This window comes from Sceloporus occidentalis, unplaced genomic scaffold, assembly GCF_023333645.1.
Source record: "Sceloporus occidentalis isolate IW3139 unplaced genomic scaffold, rSceOcc1.0.p SCAF_1, whole genome shotgun sequence".
Taxonomy (NCBI): Eukaryota; Metazoa; Chordata; class Lepidosauria; order Squamata; family Phrynosomatidae; genus Sceloporus; species Sceloporus occidentalis.
The window spans coordinates 292329575-292349596 of NW_028316981.1; the positions used below are offsets into that span (position 1 = coordinate 292329575).

Consider the following 20022-nt stretch of genomic DNA (forward strand, 5'->3'; position numbering starts at 1 on the left):
CAGATAAGAATATCGCACACACCTCTGTTGAAACGTTCTCATCACGTTTCAGCTCTCTGGGAACACATTTATATCTGTACCCTCCTGGAACACATTTGGAACACATTTAAGCGTTCTGAGAACCCGATTGGAACACATACGTGCGGTATACTCAAATGCGTTCCGTTCTCATCACGTGATGAGAACGGTCTCAGAACGCAGTGCGATAATCTCCTAGGACACAGCAATGGAGTCAAACTACATGGAAAGAGATTCTATTCAAACATTAAGAACTTCCTGAGGGTACAACTGGATAATGCCTCAGAATGTGGTGGATTCCCCTTTTTTGGAGGTTTTGGAACAGAGACTGGATGCCCTCCCCCTGTGTCTTATTGAGCAGCAGGGGTTTGGACTGGATGGTTCATATAGACTATGATTCTATGATTCTCCCTCTCTGTCCCAGATTTTTTATAAGCCTACTTATCTTGTGCGGGGAGCAAGTGATTTAGGGATTAAATGAAATGCATAATAATTAGGCTTCAGGTGAAGGGGGCATCCCATCATACAGATAAAAATTGTTTTTAAGAGCATCAGTGTACTGGGTGAGAAAAAGTAGAAGGAAGAGACAGAGAAAAGAGGGATGACCCTTAAATCAGCTTTGACTTCCCCCACTTTTGACTTCCGCTCTGCCCTCCAATACCAACAGTGTTGGGGTGTCTTAGAAATTTCCTAAGGGAATACACCCACTCATGTAACACAGCTTCTCCCCATCACCACCATTTCAGCTCAGAATCAATCCAAAGGGCAAAGAACCAGCTGTTTTTTAGTTATTGATTTGTTCACCACTGGACCACTCTGAAGGGTCTGCATGAACATGTGAAACAACTATCAAAATAAAGACAGAATCGATCACCCTTTCCTCTTATTCCTCTACTCTTCAAAAGTGTCAATTCCCACTTTCATTTGCAAGTTATTTAGCTGTGAGATGTAGAGTAAGAACCTTAGAAAGGATTCAGAAACATTTCTTCAAAAATATGCCATATCTATCTTCAAGACACTTACTGTAATACACAGGACAGTGGGGATCTTATGTAACAGGTATATTTTCTGGCCTAATTTTATTATTGCATTAAAGATGCAAGTTGCTAAAAAGTGACAGTGATACTAAGAAATGCCATCTTAATAATACAGGCACTTGGATCCCCCAGCTCAAAAATCTGTCCTGTACCTCTGAATCAGAAGTATCTAGCAGAAGTATTCATGTTAACATTGCACAATCTCAGAGGATGTTATGGCTATGGGCAAAGTTTACCAGAATGACATTCTCTTCGAATTGCAGACATCAGGCGTGCTGTCAGGAAAGCAGTCCGAAAGACGCAGTTTTTCTTGGCAAAGCACAGGTATTATACACTGATGACAATCATATGTCTGTGTTGGCATTTATCTGCCACAGATGTGCAAGTGTGTCACCACATCTGGATAGAGAGTGTGCTGGTGTCCTGAGGCTCCATCAGCCTGCAGGAAGCAGAGGGCGAGCAGCTGCACTCAATGAACACCATGGGCGCGCCATAACGTGATGAAAGACCCAACTTCCCACAAACAGAAAATACAGATTTCTTTCATTAAAACCCTCTAGGTAACTGTTGTAGCCAAAACGGGCTTTCTGATCTGATGTAGTTACATCAAAAAGCTCCATTCCTATTTCTCCTGTATAAAGCCAACACACAAAGTCAAGCCTTTAATGTTTGTCATCAAGTAAAAATAACTGTAAAAACTAGCCCACACAAGAGCCAAAAAGAGAGTCCAGGATGGGGGGTTGAAAAAGGACAGCCATCACTATTCAGTTAAACATTGGTGGGTTACATTCCTGTTATATCAAAATGACAGCAATTTTAAGCTATAGAAAGTTAAATGGAAAACACAAACAATTCTGATGTTTGAAATAACTTTTCATATCCATTTGAATTTTTTAAAAAAGTAGTCGGCAAATGCGTTTCTATACACCTTCCTCATGCCACCCCTGCATAGTGTGGAAAAAATATATAACTCTAAACCTGAAAGTTATGAAGTACAAGTACAAGAGGAAGTAGGCAATATTATCATAAAATTGCCCAATGCTCTCAACTTCAGAGGAAGGCAAAAGTAAACCCCCTTTGAACAAATCTTGCCAAGAAAACCCCACAATCAGTTCATTTCAGGATTGCCATAAACCACAAACAATTTGAATACACACAGAAGCAGTATCACGATCATTTGAACAGAGTGTTTGTGACAATTTTGTAATAAAATTGCCTAGCATCTTTATTGGTTTTCTGAGAACTGCTGGCAAGGCTTCCTGAGGAAGGTCCCTTTAAAAAGGGATGGTGCACCTCAAAAAACTCTTGTATTGTGTTTTTTTAATTAATAAAATTTATTTTAAAAAAAAACTCTTGCAATTTTTTTTTGTTTTTTGTTTTTTGTTTTTGTTTTGTTTTGTTTTTCAGAGCTTGAAAAAGTTATTTCTTGAACAAGAGCTTCCCAAGCTCAGGCTGATTGGGGGATTCATGGAGATGTTGTCAAAATAAAAAAAAAATTAAATTTAAAAAATCAAGCTGTAGTAAGGGGTGGGAATCTAGTTATTGTTGGATTGCAACTCTAAGCATTCCTCACCACTGGCTATGCTAGCTAGGATTCCTAGGATTTACCGTCCAATAAATTTACCAGTGTCAGCCAGGCCAACATGGTTTCAACCCCTGCTATAATATCTTGCTTACAGATACTGAGAGAGAGGGATTTTCCTCCCAAAATAGTAAGTCATATAGGAAACGATGACCATATGATGAAAGCATGCATCATTTTCCTCTTCTTTGTCCCACTTACCTGACATTCTTGCCTTGTTCACACAACATTTTCACCAAATCAGCAATTGGGTACTGAGCCTTTGCTGCACAGAGCCCATAACCTATGGAGAAAGAGAAGAAAATACCAGAATTAAAAGCAGTGGTTTTAGTTGCAGCTTGGAATACTCTTGGATCTACTTTTACTGTTGGAGGTCCTTATGGAGTCTATGGTTTGGAGTGATTGGATGATCTTTGACTGGTCCACCAACTACAAGTTGTCCTAGGCAGAGACACTAGTTCATCCACCGGTAAACTCCAGTACTACTGTACTGGACTACTGTGACATGCTCTCCATGCCACTGCCGATGAAGATGGCTCAAAAGATACAGACAGAGCAAAACACAGTAGCTAGGAGTACAATACAAACACTGGTCTTAAAGCAATCACAATAATTATTAATATAATTCTGGTCTGACTGCTAAAAGCTTGTGATGACATTCAAAGCCCTCAATGGCTTGGAACCTAGACACCTGAGGAAGTGCCTCTCCCTATATATAAATAAATGGATTTAAATCTGGTAGGAGGCCCTCCTCTGTGTCCCACCAAGAAGAGCAATACACTGTTGGATAATGTAGTAGAGGGCCTCCTTAGCTATGCACCCTAGTTGTAGAATGCCTTCCCATGGAAGGCTCAAAAATGTCCCCACTTGCTCTCTTCTGGGACCAAGCAAAAGCATTGTTTTGTATTAAGGCCTTTGGGATATAAACAATTTCAACCACAATGTATATGCACATGGTTTTAACTATTTTACCCTTTTAAAACTGTCTTAATCTTTAAAATGATTTCAGCATTTAAATTACTTTTATTGTTTTAAATGATAAATTGTTTTAAACCACTTAACTGCATTTAATTTTTATGCCATTCTCAGATATTAGGATATATGGTGGGATGTAAATATTTTAATAAATGTTATTGTTGTTATTGTTATTCGCAGTTGGATAGAAGGGGAGAAAAGAGAGAAAGACATTCAAATCAATATGCTTGCTAGATTTAGCCTTCCAACATGCAGAACTTTAAACCACAAGAATGTCATACAAGAATGGTATGATGAACCAAGAAATTTCACAAATGTGAAATGTGTGCGTATGCCAATGGACCAAGGACAGGGGATGAAAAATCCCCCTCTGCTATATTTTTCAAATATAATTTTTTCTATTTGTTTAGAAATGCACAGATTTATAAAACTAATTACTGACGTAACGTACTGAATAGACATAATAGTAATCAAACTGAGTAACTGGACACAGAACTGAATAGACACAGTTGGAATTAACTTTTTTTTTCAGGAGACTATCCTTAGGAAGTACATGAATACACAGCTCTTGAGGCACAGTAAAATTAGTATGAGAGTTTCCAGTATCTTGATTCTCCTGCTTCTCTCTCTTAAAATCTGAACCCTCCCAAAAGTATGTTTTTGCATGGTTGTATCCTAAATATTTAAATATATTTCCTTTCAAAATGCTGAAGTAAAGCTTTCAATTTGTTTAAATACTTGAAAAAAGTACTAAGTGTGCTTTATTGATTCCACCTGCAATCTAGCTGGACTAGAATTCTGGAGACCAGAGTTTAATTTCTTCTTCAGCCATAGAAACCCACTAGGCATGTCACATTTTCTCAGCCTCAGAGGAAGGTAAAGGCAAACCTGCTCTAGACAAAGCTTGCTAGGTAAAATAGGGTTGCTTTATCATTTGGCCAGGAGAAAAAAATAATCTGAGATATTTATTTAGCATGTAAAATTAACAGAACATAGCCAAGGTTTACTGAAGGCAAGCAAAAAAAAAACATGCTGAAAAAGGTTTCAACTGATTTAGGATAATGGAAATGTTCCTGATTGAAAATTTTCTATAAAATTCATCAGTCAGAAGGACTACCTGCTAATCCTGCCTGAGCTGCTACATAATTGTATTTAGCTGTAAAAATCTACACTTCAGCTCTGAAGGATAGAAATACAGAGCTGTTCTTTCTTGCATCAGCCCAAGAACAGCAAATAGAAACACCACCCCTGCTCCACAAACACACACACACATTTTTGGGTCCTTGAGGGTGAATATTCCACACCATTCCTCTCCATTGTGGGCAATATAAGCACAACAAGAACAACAAAGTAAGTAACTAAAAATTTACTGCTGTTTTACAAAAACCCACACGCTCCTGCCTAAAGCAGCAAACCCACTCTGCCACAAAAACAAAAACAAAACTGGCCCTGGTTTTTTTTTTCCATTGGGTAAGAAAGGTGCAATGGGTATATAAAGTGAAGCCTGGAAATTATTTTGAACCTCATCCCTCATCTCAAAGCATCCATAGCCCAGTATGGCCATCCTAAGTAGCTGGCTGTAGAATCCTGGAAGCTGCAGCCCAAAAACAAAAATATTTTTCATAGCTCTGTATTCAACGTTAATTGTGCATCTCCCAGCTGAGTACCAACATGTGCCATGATGTTCTCTCTATGAAAATACTCTGCAAATCTTAGCATGTGGCTAGACCTATAGGAGCTCTACCCATCCAGCTAAGTTACACAAATAAAAACAACTGACAGAAGGCATCATCCCGCAGTAGCACAATATTCTAATTTGTAGGAAGAAATGTGTAACCTTCATACTTTCCAGAGAGGAAATTTGTAAACATATGAGCAATTGTTGCTGTGGCCAATGAATCTGGCGACAGGGAACACACAGTACCCACAAGTGGTGTCAGAAATGCAAGGCTTCCAGCTAAGCAAGGCTTCCAGTGGCAAGGAGTTCAAACATTTGTTGTTAATCTGTTCGGCCTCCTTCCCTGTTTCAGTGCTTCCCCTTTGCTCTTTCACCAAATGTGCTCATCACATATTACTCTTTAAATTTCACTTTTCCTTGTTTTATCCTTCTTTACTGTTGTGTTGACTGAGTATATCATAATTCCTCTCTTTCTTCCTTGAAAAACAGATTGATTCCTGCCACAATTTCTCCTCCATTTTAACTTATACATATTTTCAGGATAAAGAAACAGAGGTATCACAGAGAAACATGTGGCAGCAGCAAGTAGCGCTGCAAGTATAAGAGAGAGTCCAAGGCGTTAGGTATGTTAACTCAAACTGAGCCAATAATAAACAGGAACATGCTGAATGCAACCTTCCATCACTAAAAGTAAGAAAGCACGTAGGCTAGCTGTAAGATAATGCCTAAGGTTGTAAGTTGCAATACTACACTGACTAGATATTACTAGATAAGCCACTATATCCCTAAATCTCTCTCTTCATCTGCAGCATAGGAGTATTAAAATGATCTCTAAGGCCTGATACACAGGCCAAAATAAACCTGCTTCGAGTCACTTTGGAGGTATGCTGTTTGAATGATACATGTGTCCTAAGAGTCCAGAAGCTGCACCAAAGCCACGCTCCAGTCCTAAGGACTGGAGTGCAGCTTTGGTGCAGCTTCCAGATTCTTAGGATACATGCATTATTGAAACACCATACCTCCAAAGTGACCTGAAGCAGCTTTATTTTGGTCTGTCTGTATAGGGCCTATGGTATGTTGAATGTTTTAGAGTTGTTATCATTGTGAACAGCAAAAACATTCTGGGGAAATTACCTAGCTCATTTTTTACATTTGTAATACTGGAATTGAAAGCCAGCAGGGTACAGTGGTTTGAGCACTGATCTATATCTCTGAAGACCAGGGTTCAAATCCCTATTCTGCCATGGAAACCCATTGGATGACCTTGGGCAAGTCACAATCTCTCATCTTCAGAGGAAGGTAAAGGCAAACCTCTTCTGAACAAATTTGGCCAAGAAAACCACGTGACTTGAACGCACACAACAACAAATAAGTTCTATCTATGTTGCCAAGAAAGCCTCTGGTGTCATGGGAACCTACGAGTCCTTAGGAGAAAAAAAATGGTGCACAGTTGCAGTACTCTTCACTCTGAAGAAGGCTCAGAGGCCCAGAGCAAGTATAGGATTGGAAGGAGGAGGTGAGCATACTTGAATCTAGAGATTAAAGGGGACACCTTCACTCCCTAAAAATGGAAGGAGCATCCTAGGATCTTAGGGAGCTGGCGGGGAGCAAAGAAGACATTGCCTGTTTTTCTGTCTGTGTTGTTCCAGGATTATATATGCTTTGCCTTAGGCCTGTGTGTGTTGCTCTAAGCATTACCAGTTAGTTGTCTGTGAAATAAATATTTTGTTGACTTTCCTCTGCCTTGTGCTGTTTCTAAGCCAAGTTATTTTCTGAGCTCAGGGTACACAGTGGACTAGAGTCAGAGTGGGAGTGAGAAACGTGCGAACTAACAAAATTTCATGTCCAAGGGTTACAATTTCCTTCTTACTATCCTAATACTATTGTTCATCATTCATTTTCATCTACAGTTAGCCCTCCACATTTGTGTCTTTAACTTTTGCGGATATGATTATTCAAGGATTTGAATAGTATGTCCTCTCTAATCTGATCTGTCTTCTGATCCTCCAGCGTGACTGTGCTGGGCACTGGCCATAAAGTTGTGGTGGAGGACCTAGAGATTCCTAGAGAAAACAATTCTCTAAGCATGTATAGGTCCTCCAACACAATTCTATGGTCAACTTCCAGTGACTGTTCACCACAGAGTTTTACTGGAAGACCTAGAGATTTCTAGAGAGGTATTCTCTCAGGAAAAAAATTGTGTTTTATTTGTGATTTTTCCTCTTTCACAGAGGCTTTGCACCCCTAACCCCAGTGAATGTGGAGGACCCACTGTATTACACTAAATTGCCCTTGGTTTCATTTGTATCAACCAAGCATTTAGACTTGAATCCAATCTCCAAGATATTCAAATGCAAATACAGTATTCAAAAGTCTGGAAAAAAAATCTAAAATCCAAGCATTTGGTCCCAAGCATTTCTGTTAAGGGATACTCAACCTTTTTCTATACAAATATTATTAACCTTTTTTTATGATCACCAGTATTCTACATTGGCTACTAAGTTATGTATGTGCAACCAAGTAATATCTCCAAGGCTGCCCCTCAGCCCACTGTAACAGCCAGCAACCACATCAGATGAAGGTCTGTTTATCTGCCATGACAAATTACAACAGGATCCCATTTGTGATGGTTGCAGCCCCACTTGCTGGTGGAAAACAGCTCGAAACATCATTTTTCTTGCATTCCCAATCAGCATCTGAACAGACCTCCTTCATGAGATACTGCTGCTGGCTGTTAAGATGGGCTGAAGGGGCGGGGAGCTTTTATGTAGTTTTACAGTAATAAAGAAGAGTGAATAAAGAGCAGTTACAGATCTGTAACTCCAGCTTATGGATCCGTAACTGCAATACAGAATGCCAGCCATTATTCATAAAACTAAAGCAGCCCAGTTTTACCTGGAGTGATGATGATGTTATTGGCTTCCTTTATCATGTCAACTGCACTCTCCACGTTCACTTCAGTATGAGTGCCAGTAATTTCCATTGGCTTTCCACCAGCTGTTGAAGTAGTCCCATATCCACCAAGGATCACATTAGCAAGGGAACGGTTCATGGCCTGAAGGAAGAAAACAACCACTAAACAAACTGACTTTTAAAAATCAAACGCAACAGACAGCAGCATAATAAATCATGTTAGTCCATTACAACAAAGCCAACAAAAGTTAGGTGTCACTAGATGCTTTGCTGTTTCTATAATGGACATTGTTCCACAAAACAAAAAGTGATTATTATTTTTTAAAGCAGGCTCTCTTTATCCCACTCCAAGTTTTGCTTTCTCAGAATGTATCAGCCTCAAGATAATAAAACCAGGCAACACTGAACATGCTTCTTCCTAAAGGCAACAGAAGATATCAAAGATCTGGTATTTTCAAAATATAGGAAAAGGGAAAGACACAGAGAATACTACAGAACGTGAAAAGACTAGGCTAGAGGGGAACTGGAAAGAACATTAAGTGCTAATTAAGGATTAATAGCACTTGGTTAAAAATATGGATGATATGTATATAGTTTATAATTTTAAAAAAATAATGAGGAATATAAAAAAGAGATAATAGCATTACTGCATAGTTCATCAGTATGATTTCATCTCTACAATGAGTATTTTAAAGAGATTCATTCATGTAGATTTGCTGCCACCCAGTGGCCATCAAAATGTAACCTTGAATTAAATTCATGCGGTCACCATAAATCAACAGGAGACTTGAAGGTACAGGCACACATTACATGTTTTAGATTTTTGAAGTATATTTCTCGAATATCTATTAATAATAATACATGTTGCCACTACTATTAAAATCCATCCTTTTTAACAAGTTGGTCCAATATATCTTGCAATGTAGCAGAGCTTCAAACAAACATACAATCTTAGTGGAACCCACGTTTCCTGATCTGACCCCACTTCGAAGTACCGGTCTTCACTTTGTAGGCTTTAGTGATCCAAAGCTGCATGATGAATTAAGCTGAGACCAGGATATACAAGGAAGAGAAGCATGTTACATTGGATCTGCAACTAGCTTGCTAGATGACTTTTAGAAATCTTGCAAGGGTTTCTGACTCTTATTATTTGACACAAAAAAGTGTTATTTTGTTTGGGGCACATAACCTAATTGTATTACAGAAAGAAAACATAACAGGTAGGTGCCCTTCTGCTCATTATTTTGTTGCAGTTGGTGGCCCTTAATATTCTAATAGAACAGAAAAAGAGTGGGGATCCTCCAGACCCAGAAGTCTGATCACATCTGCTGTAAAGGATGACTTTGTCTCACAGAAATGTAAGTGAATATTGAGATTTTCACATTACGCCTTGTCTTTGTGCCATGATCAGAGGTGCAAGACAGGACCTATTCAGCTGGGTCACCGAATGTGTTGAAGAGAAGACTAACTCCTCTGGGAATTAGTCTATCATAATCCTCAAAATGTTACAAGGGGTCCGAAGGAGGAAGAAGGAATTGAAGTTGTCTGGTAAGCAGATAGAAAGTGAAGGTTTGAACAGGAGCACAATATTGCTAGTTTAAGTTTATATCAGGAAAGGAATGGAGTACAGGTGTAATCAAATTAGGGATGTATATATAGGGAGAGACATAGATCTTTAATGAAGGATGAAGAAAGAGGACACTAGTACAGTGACACTATATGCTGTTGTTATTGTTTTGTGCATTCAAGTCATTTATCACTTCTGATGACCCTATCATGGAGTTTTCTTTCCAAGATTTGTTCAGAGGGGGCTTCCCTTTGCCTTCCCCTTTGAGGCTGAGAGTGACTTACCCAAGACCACCCAGTGGCTTTCCAGTTCAGAAGGCAGGAAGATACTAACTGATATCCCCACACCCTTTGTCAAATTTCAGCTTCCAATTGGCTTCCAGCATTCATAAAACATTAAAATTTCATTACAAACATGGTATATGTTAAATTATAAAATTAAAAACAGTAAAAAAAAAAACCACCATGAGAAACTGGGACCAATGAACAGGAGGAAGTAATTAGGAAGATGTGGAAAGATTGAAAACACAAGAAACTGTTAAATGTGCACTTTTAAAAAAAGCTTCCCGAATATGAAGAATAACTTGTTCTGCTGAATATGTTGGAGAGGGAAGGCATGTTTCTACAGTTTCCTTACCACACACATGATATATGACAGGATGGCACCAGATGAACCAATTAAAGCGCCCACAATTGTTAACAAGTTGTTGTTGAGAAGGAACCCTTCGGCACAGAGAGCCCAACCAGAGTAGCTGTTCAGTACAGTAATAACGACTGGCATATCAGCACCTCCTATGGCTGCTGTGAGAGTGACACCCTGCAAGATAGAAATAAAAACATTGCTGAAAGTGCAAGCTCTCAGAAAGGCACATTTATTTGCTGAAAACATTTCTGAATGGCTTCCAAACCCTGCAGACACATCCCTATGTACTCAACTCTTTTCTAGTAAGTGTTTCCAAATTCTCTTACAGAACATAGCAAATCAGAATAAAACAACATTCTGTAGTCAGTGTTACCATGCAACCCGGCATACATTTGCTTATTTTTCATAATTTGGCTTTCAATTGTCATGAGGAAGGTTTAAAGGTTAAAAAGGACAGTCATTATTGAGCCAATAGCATTCTACCCAGCATTGAACATGCACCAAAATTAGCAACTTTTCACAGCCACTACAACAATGAAATTAGAAAACTCTCTAAACAGTATTCTAGGCCATCCAGCCTGATCCTCCAAATTGATGTAAGAAGTCCAGTTAGAACATTCCCAATAGATAACAATACAATCTTAACCTAAAGACCTCAGCAAGGGAGAGGCTGCCAATCATCCAGAGGAGGAGTCCAGATTGAGGGGAGGGGCATATTCCACCTGTGCACACCTAGCAGACCACACGAGCATGTCTTGGTGCACCAAAAATGATCTAACATCCTTTATGACAACTAGTTTTTCAGCCAATTTTTTTCTGGGTTGGGGCAGCTCTGTGGGATTGGAAGAAGCAAACCACCTGGGTGGGTTTGGAGGGCTTTAGGGCAGTTTGTGGTTGAATATAACTACCCGATTTATTTTTAAAAATCTGGGGGTCTGGGAGCTTAGAGTGTCTTCAGGTGGTGTACCTGGGATCTCAAGAGCTGGATGTATCCCATGAGTTACATTTGGTCCACCTCTGATTTAGTTAATTGGTTCCATTGTCCAATTGTTCTTACACCAAGAAATTTCCAACATTCACACTCTGTGATTAACATAAACCCATTAACTCAACCCTGCTATCTGGAGCAGCAGTGAAGAAGCATCCATATGACAGTCTTTCATGTGAGTTCAATAGGACTACAAGATAACTGCGCATAGGACTGCAGCCTAATCAGAGAACAATCCAGCGGGTCTTGGGAACATGTCCTAAAAGCCACAGGATTTTGCAACTCACCTCCCTGCCTGCAGAGCAGTGCTTCCCAAACTTTGATCTTCCAAATCTTTTGGGCTTCAGGTCCCAGAATTCCTGATTGTTGGCCCAACTGATTAGGGCATCTGAAAGAAGTCCAAAACACAGTTTTGGAGGACCAAAATTTGGGAAACACAGCTGTAGAGAGAAAGATTCGGCAACAGAGAAGTTGGTATATCTCTCTGTGTCCCATAGCACTTTGCGATTCTTCACACCTTAGGGAAACTGCTCTTTAAGAGTTTGGAATTTTAGCTAAATCCCAAAACTGATATTTTTCACTTACCATAACAGCAGATAGTGCTGATACAGACCCTAAACAGGTGAGCCCAGTTGTGTAACTAGGATCAATCATATAGGGAACCATTCCGCCTATACTGGCAGCCAGCAAACCAGCATTCAGTAAGTGCCGTCCAGGTAAGAGAAGCGGGGCAGAATTTAGAATACCTGCAAGGACAAAACAGTGTCATTCGTATTCTAGAAATGGCCTGCTGAAAAGAAATCAGTAGCAAAAAGAAGTAAGGGTTTTGGGAAACCACAAACTCCATCAATCACCTTCTCTATTGACTTCTGCCAACATACCCCAAAATGTCTATCTCAAAGTTGTTTGTCAACACCCTACGAGGGGAGAAGCTGGGCAGGCCTGGATGGTACCAGCCAATCAAGCTCAGGGAATGCTGTGGATTGGGGGCCTATGGGGGAGAAAGGATAAAAATCTGAGGGTTGTTTCTGACTGAAAGGAGATAGGAGAAAGATGGCATAGGATAAGGAAAAGCTACAGTAGAGATGGGGCAGTTAACTGGGGTAAAAGCTGGGTGGGGTTTTGGGGAGCTGTGAATGATTGAACTGTTTTGGGGTTAATGTCTGAGCTAACTGTGTACAGGACAACCCCTATATATGCAGGGTATACATTCCCTGACTTACCATAGAAATGTGAAATTGAATAACAGCGAACTCTACTGAAATGAATTACGTCTGGTAGAAGTTGACCATAGAGCCATGCTGGAGGATACAAAGGTTCCTAAAGAGAACGCCTCTAGGCATTTGTAGGTCCTCCAACATGATTTTGTGGTCAACCTCTGCCAGACTTATACCACAGTATTGTACTGGAGGACCTCGAAAATGCCCAGAGAGAACATTTGGGGCGGACTTAATTGAAACCACAGGTATCACTACTGCAGATACAGAGGTTGTACTGTATTAATAAACTTCTACCTGTTTATTATTTTTTAAAACTGTCCAGTTGTTTCTGTTAAGATTTGATAGAGAATCTTGCTCATGCTTACCACAGTGAACCCACTGAACAACACATCCACTTGTGCAAATAGGGATCACCATAAGAACTAAGTACTGGATCCAGGGAGGGATCTTGAGGGGAAAAGGGCAAGGTAAGTGACAGAAGTCTAAGGGTTTAGAACTGCAGAACCTGCCTGGAGAGGGAAACCATCAGACAGTCTCTCTCCACAGGAAGAGATGAAAAAATGTTGGGCTCAATATCACCATCATCAGTTTCACGTGATCTCACTTAGAATGTGTCTGGAATTAGTAAGAGATCTGAAATACCCCAAGCAAAGAATGGATCACTCAAAAGTGGCTGGACTAATGATAAGGGAACTACCTCTTTTGGCTGTGTAAATTAATGAGAAAGGAATTCAAAATTCAAAACTCTCAGTGGAAGTATCATTTTTTCACTTCCCAAAACTAGAGACAAATCTTTGGAAAGATGTACATATGCAAGGCTTGCAATGCATTTCAGAGAAATCAAATACACACAAAACCATGTACCTATTTTTTTAAAAAAAAAAAGTATCAGTGTTAGCAACTACTAATGCACAAATCTGAAAAATATGTACAAACATGCTTTAGTCAGTGGGGGAAATGCATTAAAAATATATTTTAAATAAGGAGGGTGTGTGTGTGCATGAATTTACTTCAAAGAAGAAGAAAAAAAAGTCTAGTAACCTGACAGGGAAAACACAGGTGGGATTCAAAGAGACACAATGATGATGCAGATTTTTCACACCGTTGGAACTGGTACATAAACCAAATAAATTAACTTACTACTTCAAAAGTTGATAAGTGCCTGCACATTCTGAGAAAGTATTCCCCATCCTGTGAAGCCTGAAAGGATGCTCTCCAGATTTAAAATACTACTTTGCATCATCGTCTGAAGTCCAGATACTTATCATAACCAACACATAAAAACCATTCTAAAATATTCCAGTTACAATTGCATCACACAAATGTTGTTCAAATATAAAATGCTTAATTCTCAGCATATCTTTCTAATTATGGTACTGTGTCTGAGCTGTACCATGTCAGATATCAGAAAGAAAGACTCTTTGGCATGCTATTTTATTATCTATAGTGGAGTTTTGTGCACACATAGGAAATTCAATTGAATTTGCCTGCAATCTGATGTGATGCAATCCAGATCCAGGGTTATCATCTCAATGGGAATTAAGCCAAAAGAAGAATGAAGATAATATATCTGCATGCACATGCATACACACATACATGTTTGAGAAAAAACACATGAAATTGTCAAATGAATTATCTGTAAATTGCTCTGGGAGCCTTTTTTAGGAAGACGGACTAGGTATAATTGCTCTAAATAAAAATAAATAAATAATCTCCCCAGAAAGAAAGGTGGACTATTACCCTGTAGCTTTCCATAAGCAACAAGAGAGCCGCTGAATGTTACACCTCCAATGTATGTGCCAAGATATGCCACTATCTTGGTAAGATTTGCAGCTGCATCTGTAGCGAAGTGAGGATATTCAATCATGTACTCTGCAACACAAGTGAGAACAGCAGCAAGGCCAACCAAGCTGTGGAATGCAGCTACTAACTGAGGTAAATCTGAAATCTGGATACGTTTGGCAATTGTCAGACCTATGAAGACAAAAGGAGTAGAATATTAGACGTAGTTGTTTGCTGATTATGATCCTGTAAAAGACTGTTTAAATCTTTTATAAAGCAGAGACGGGGTACATGGGGCATCTGAAATGTTGTATGATCCCAACTCTTGTTATCTCTCCCCACTAACTATGCTGGCTAGGATTAATAGGAACTGCAGTCTAACATAGGCTTGCCATATCCTGCCTGGGGGCGGGACTTTCCCGGTTTGGGGCAGGGCCACATGGTCCCGCCCCAGTTTGGCCCCTCCCCCGGGACCTCCCCCCCCCCCAGCAAGGCCCTGGAGGCAGCTCCAGCCCTCCCCATGGCTGTGTGCCACCCTCCCCGCCTCCCTGCCTGACTTAAGCCTAGAGAGCAGGTCTTCAAGACATCTGCCACTCAGAGCTATTGCCTTGGTATATATACCCTGCAAGAGGCATTACTTTCAGGTTACAGTGAGCAAAGAAAAAAAGGCCATCAATCGTTCCTGTTTCCCTGGGAGTCTAAATGCCTCATCTTTTAAATGTCTACCACTCAGTATTGTTGTAATTCTTTATCACAGGGTCGTTTCTGAGGCCCTAAACACCTTTCCTTGTAATATGCAAATTTCTCCTGAAGCTGACCAATGAGAAAGAAGCAATCAGCCCCCCTCCACTTGGGTTGTTTTTCAATGGCTTGGTGAAGGAAGAGATTTTGCCTTGCAAGTTGCTGGTAAATAATAGAAGGCTTTGGGGTTGCAAAGGCTGCAGAAATAGTTTGACCCCCCCCCCCCTTAAACATCCATGGCTCAGTGCTATGGGATTCTGGGAATTGTAGTTTCTTGTGGCACCAGAGCTCTTTTGACAAAAGGAGACTGAATGGAGGCGTTGCCTGGCTGGGGGCAGAGCCTCTTGCCAGCAGTGAGAAGGCTGCGATGATGAGGAAAAGCAGGGGCTCCTCTGGTGGTCCTGGCCACTTCCCTTGGCTCCCTCCCTCCTCCTCCTCCTCCTCCTCCTCCTCCTCCTCCTCCTCCTCCTCTCAGAGCTCATTCACACTCCCTGGCTTTTCTCTCCCCCCCCCCTGCACTTTGAGACCCCTTTAACTGCCAAAGCTCAATGCTCTGGAATTCTGGGGTCTGTGAGGCATTTGGCCTTCTCTGTCAGAGAGCTCTGGTGCCACAATAAACTACAATTCCCAGGATTCCATAGCACTGAGCCCTGGCAGTCCAAGCAGTGTGTTTTGGACACAGAGATCCTCCAAATGAATCCAGTCCCTAGCTTTTATATCTCTCACACACACTGTAGGAATAATAACCCACTTTGAGACTGCTTTAACTCAATGCTAGGGAATCCTGGGAATGCTAGTGTTTGGGAGACACTGAGACTTCTCTGTCAGTGATGGCTCTGAGGCCACAATAGACTACAATTCCCAGGATTCCCCAGCACTGAGCAGTCTCAAACTGGACCATTTCCTCAGTGTGGATGAACCTGGGGAGGCATTCTGGGAAGTGCAGTTCAACTAAGTTTGGAGGGTTATGGGACTCCCTGTCAGAGATAGCTCTGGGGCCACAATGTACTACAGTTCCCAGCATTCCCCAGCACTAACCCAGGACAGTTAAGTCACTCTCAAACTGGATTATTCCCTCAGTGTGGATGCAGCTTTGGTGAGGAACTCTGGGCATTTCAGTCCAGCATTGTTTTATTTCTGCAGTGTGTTTTGGACCAGAGACAAGGTGACCAGGCATCCTCCTCCTTTTCCAGGACATGCCCTCTTCTGTCAAATTTCAAAATGTCCTCCATTTGGATCATGGCTAAGAAGCATGGATTTATAATTACATGGGTGTTTTTAGCTTTTATTTTTGGCCATGTCCTACATATTTTTGCTTGGGTGCCCTACATTTTGGGGTGAGGGCATTGGTCACCTTGGTCAGAGAGCTTTCCAGGGGTTAACTGCCATTCTGCTGTGGTGCTGGAACAAACCACCATTCCCAGAATTCCATAGCATTCAGCCGAGGCAGTTAAAGTGGTCTCAAACCAGATTATTTCTCCAGTGTAGATGCAGCCCAAGCCTTTTGCCTCTCTTATGCCTGAGATTTCAAAGCCCAGCCTTGGCACCACAACAAACTACAAATCCCAGGATTCCATAGGATGGAGTGATGAGAGTGAAAGCAGTGTGGCAGCAGCCTAAGTGTGCTTAATGCAGTTCTTAACATGGTGCACCTCTTGCCTACAGAGTCTCACAAGACTTTTTTGTTTAACAACTTGTACCCATTAACTCCATTTCATGTCTCCTTTATTTAGTGGGGTGGAATACAGACAAAACAAGTCAAAATGAAGAAAAACCAAAGTCCCTTGACCAAAGGGTTTGGTTGTGGAATAAGCCTCTGAAATATGCAAGAGGCAATGTTAAAATAAAGCCATGATCAATGCCCAAATGTGCTGTTTGGAATGGGGAGAGGGGGTTGGCCAGAAAGGGAAGTACATTTCCGTGATCTGTCTACGAATAATGTCAAAACGTCCTCCATTTTGATCATGCCTAAGAAACATGGATTTATATTAACATTTCTAAAAAAGCCTCAATTTTTTTGCGTGTCCTCCATTTTTTTTAAAATGTGTCCTACATTTGAAAATGTTGTCCTGCATTTGTCCTACATTTGTCCTGGTTTGGAGGTCCTCACTTATGGCAACCCTAGTCTAACAAGACCTGTCAGGGCAGAACTCTCACTGCCCCTCCTAAAGTGTTACTCCCACAGGAACTTTAGTTGATCCATTATAATAAGTACATTTTATGTAGGAGTGACACTGATAAGTAATTTCCATAGTTTGGACTTTACAAAAATCAAGAATCAAGTGCTTAACCCAAATAAAATAGAACTGAATTCCTATACCAAGTAAAGCTCTACAATGAAGAGTCAATATCTATACTACAGGAAATCTTGCCAAGAAAATCCTGTAACAGTGTCATCATAACTCAGTGTTGACTTGAAGGCACATTAACAACAAACCAGAAGTGCCACATGAACATGTTTATCCTCTTTAAGGTACACCTTCGCCAGATTCTTACATCAAGGCTCTGGCCCATGAGATGTGTCTTGACTCCAGCTCCAATTAACCCCTTCAAGCCTAACCAAGAGTGATAGGAGGAGAAAGAGTCCACTAATATCTGGAGGGACACAGGCTCACCCTCCCTTTTCTGTACATCAGCAATAAAACATACAATCTCATAGAAGTGCAAAGGCATCCAAGAGTGGCATGCAATTATACATGGGGCCCTTTCAAACCACACAGTTATAGCACTATGATTCCACTTAAACTGTCATGGCTGCATGCTCTGGAATCCTGGGACTTGTCGTTTAGGGAGGGGCATTTAGAATTTTCAGCCAGAAATCTCTAGTGCCTCAACAAACTTCAAACCTCAGGGGTTCCACAGATGTTGCCATGACACTTAAAGTAGACTCTAGTGCTATAATTGAGTAGTGGGAATGTGCCCAGAATGTGCATGTAGCTAGTGTGTCCGGATTTTTCTAGACTAGATGATAATGTTTTAGCTCTGGACTCACCTATAGTTCCACCAAGGGCCATTGCCCCTGACATTTGTGCCAGCAGCTCAGGTGGTGGCTTGAGACCTCCCAATGTAGCTGCCAAGCCCCCAGCAACACCTATCATTCCCAAAGCATTGCCAAGCCGAGCTGTTCCTTGGGTGGAGAGGCCAGCCAGAGCACCAACACAGCACAGGCCTGAACCCAGGTACATCATCTTTAAAAGTTAATTTAGAAATAGTTATTATTTATAATTCACTTAAAACTGTTCCAAGATGGCAAATACATAGAGGAAAAATACAGAAACTGGGCACAAATATCAAAAACAATGGTAAAAACAAGAGTAAGCCATATTAGGCAGAAAAGGGAGAGGATAGAAATAGGAAGAGACCAGCTGTATCAGTTTATACATGTTGCCAACAGCATTGGGTATGTTATATACCAAAACATTACATTTAAAAAAAAACATTTAAAATGAGCTAGTATTTTAAGAATATGCTGATTAAGATTATAGGGGCTTCTGAAGAATTTTTGAAAATATATATTTTGAATATAACAAACACCACCTTCACCTTTCTCCTTTCTGGAATAGTATCTGAAAAGCTATTGTAAGTCCCAGTTTACATTTCTATGCACATCCAAGCTGACTCAGTATTAATCATTAGACGACATCCCACTTCCAGAAGAATATTTTTAGTTGTAAAGGAAATTCCCTTCTTTTCAAATGGATAGTGAAACAGTAGTGTTGGCTTTTTCCCTTCAGGGGACTGCCTTGTTCTGATGCAGATATCCTAAATGAAGACACCCATCCCTAAAATTCCCCAAAATTACAAGGATCCAGGAGCAGTTGTAGATGACCTTCACTAGATAAAATATAAAAACCAATCCCATTTCTTTCCATGTCCTCTGGTATATACAAGTTCAGCACTGAGGTTTTCAAAAAGCAGGAAAGGAATGGATTTTCTCTTGTTCCTTCTGCCTCTCATTGGGCTTTAGCACCTTCACTGACAACTTTTGATTTAAAACTAAGAGATTCCTTACAGGCTCACTGAAGACCTATAGAAATGGCTAGCTAGAAACCAAACACAAAGCATGCATATACTGTTCTCATCTTAAGGAAGCAGCTTGAGAACGCATGCTTTGGCAGTAGCAGAAAACCATCTGTATTACAGTGAACAAATCCTAAAGGTAATGCATTTTTTATGTATATACAGTTACAGGAATGAGACTGGAGCAGCCTAAATTGGTATTTTGAACTTATTCAAGGGGGAAATGTACATCTCAAAGCAAATGAAATTCCCAGACAACACAGGTCAGACTGTTAGTAATTCAGCCAAAGTTCATATTATGGCACTGGCATGCTCTAAAAAATTACGATGACAAAACATTCTCCTCTCAATCTCCAAGGTATTTTTATACCTGTTCAATGTTATAACCGCTTTGGAGAGCTGCTCCATATCCACCTACAAACACACCAGCAGGCAGCAGATATAAGTAATTGTATTCGGGAGGATCCGTAGGCCGCTTGAACATATCCAACATCCTCTGCGTGACCAGGAAGCCACCTTTCCAATAAAAAGAAGACAAAAATTAGTCTGAAAAGGAGTATTATTGCAAGAGTGGGGAAATAGTCTAGATGTTTTTGGACAGAAGCTCTCAGAAGCTCCAGACAGCAAGGCCAATAAAGATTATGTGAGATGTAGTACAAAAGATATAGAAGGGCAAATGTACATATGCTAGCTGTCTGGTTGGCAGCACTGAACTCCAGCAGACTGGCCGCCTGCTGGGGAGACATTGTAGATGAGTGTTTGGTGCATTAACAAAATGGAAAAATGTAGTTCTTAAGAAGGATACTAAAAGCCAGGATCACCATATGAGCTTCCTGTGAAAAGCTACCTGTCCCACATG

At 40.5% G+C, this 20022-nt stretch overlaps 1 protein-coding gene across 2 annotated transcripts in view; it reads right to left on the reverse strand.

Annotated features, from left to right (window-relative positions):
• The window catches only part of NNT (nicotinamide nucleotide transhydrogenase), an 80108-nt gene that overhangs the window by 25388 nt on the left and 34698 nt on the right, over positions 1-20022 (reverse strand). For both annotated transcript variants that reach the window (XR_016277790.1, XM_089495852.1), the window contains exons 14-20: positions 19534-19679; positions 18136-18331; positions 14361-14594; positions 11986-12146; positions 10407-10586; positions 8186-8345; positions 2839-2920 (exon numbers count right to left, since the gene is read on the reverse strand). Coding sequence is in view for 1 of the 2 variants with exons in the window: in XM_089495852.1 (XP_089351978.1) it covers positions 2839-2920; positions 8186-8345; positions 10407-10586; positions 11986-12146; positions 14361-14594; positions 18136-18331; positions 19534-19679 (1159 nt within the window). In the remaining variant the exon portion in view is untranslated. The remainder of the gene's footprint in view (positions 1-2838; positions 2921-8185; positions 8346-10406; positions 10587-11985; positions 12147-14360; positions 14595-18135; positions 18332-19533; positions 19680-20022) is intronic.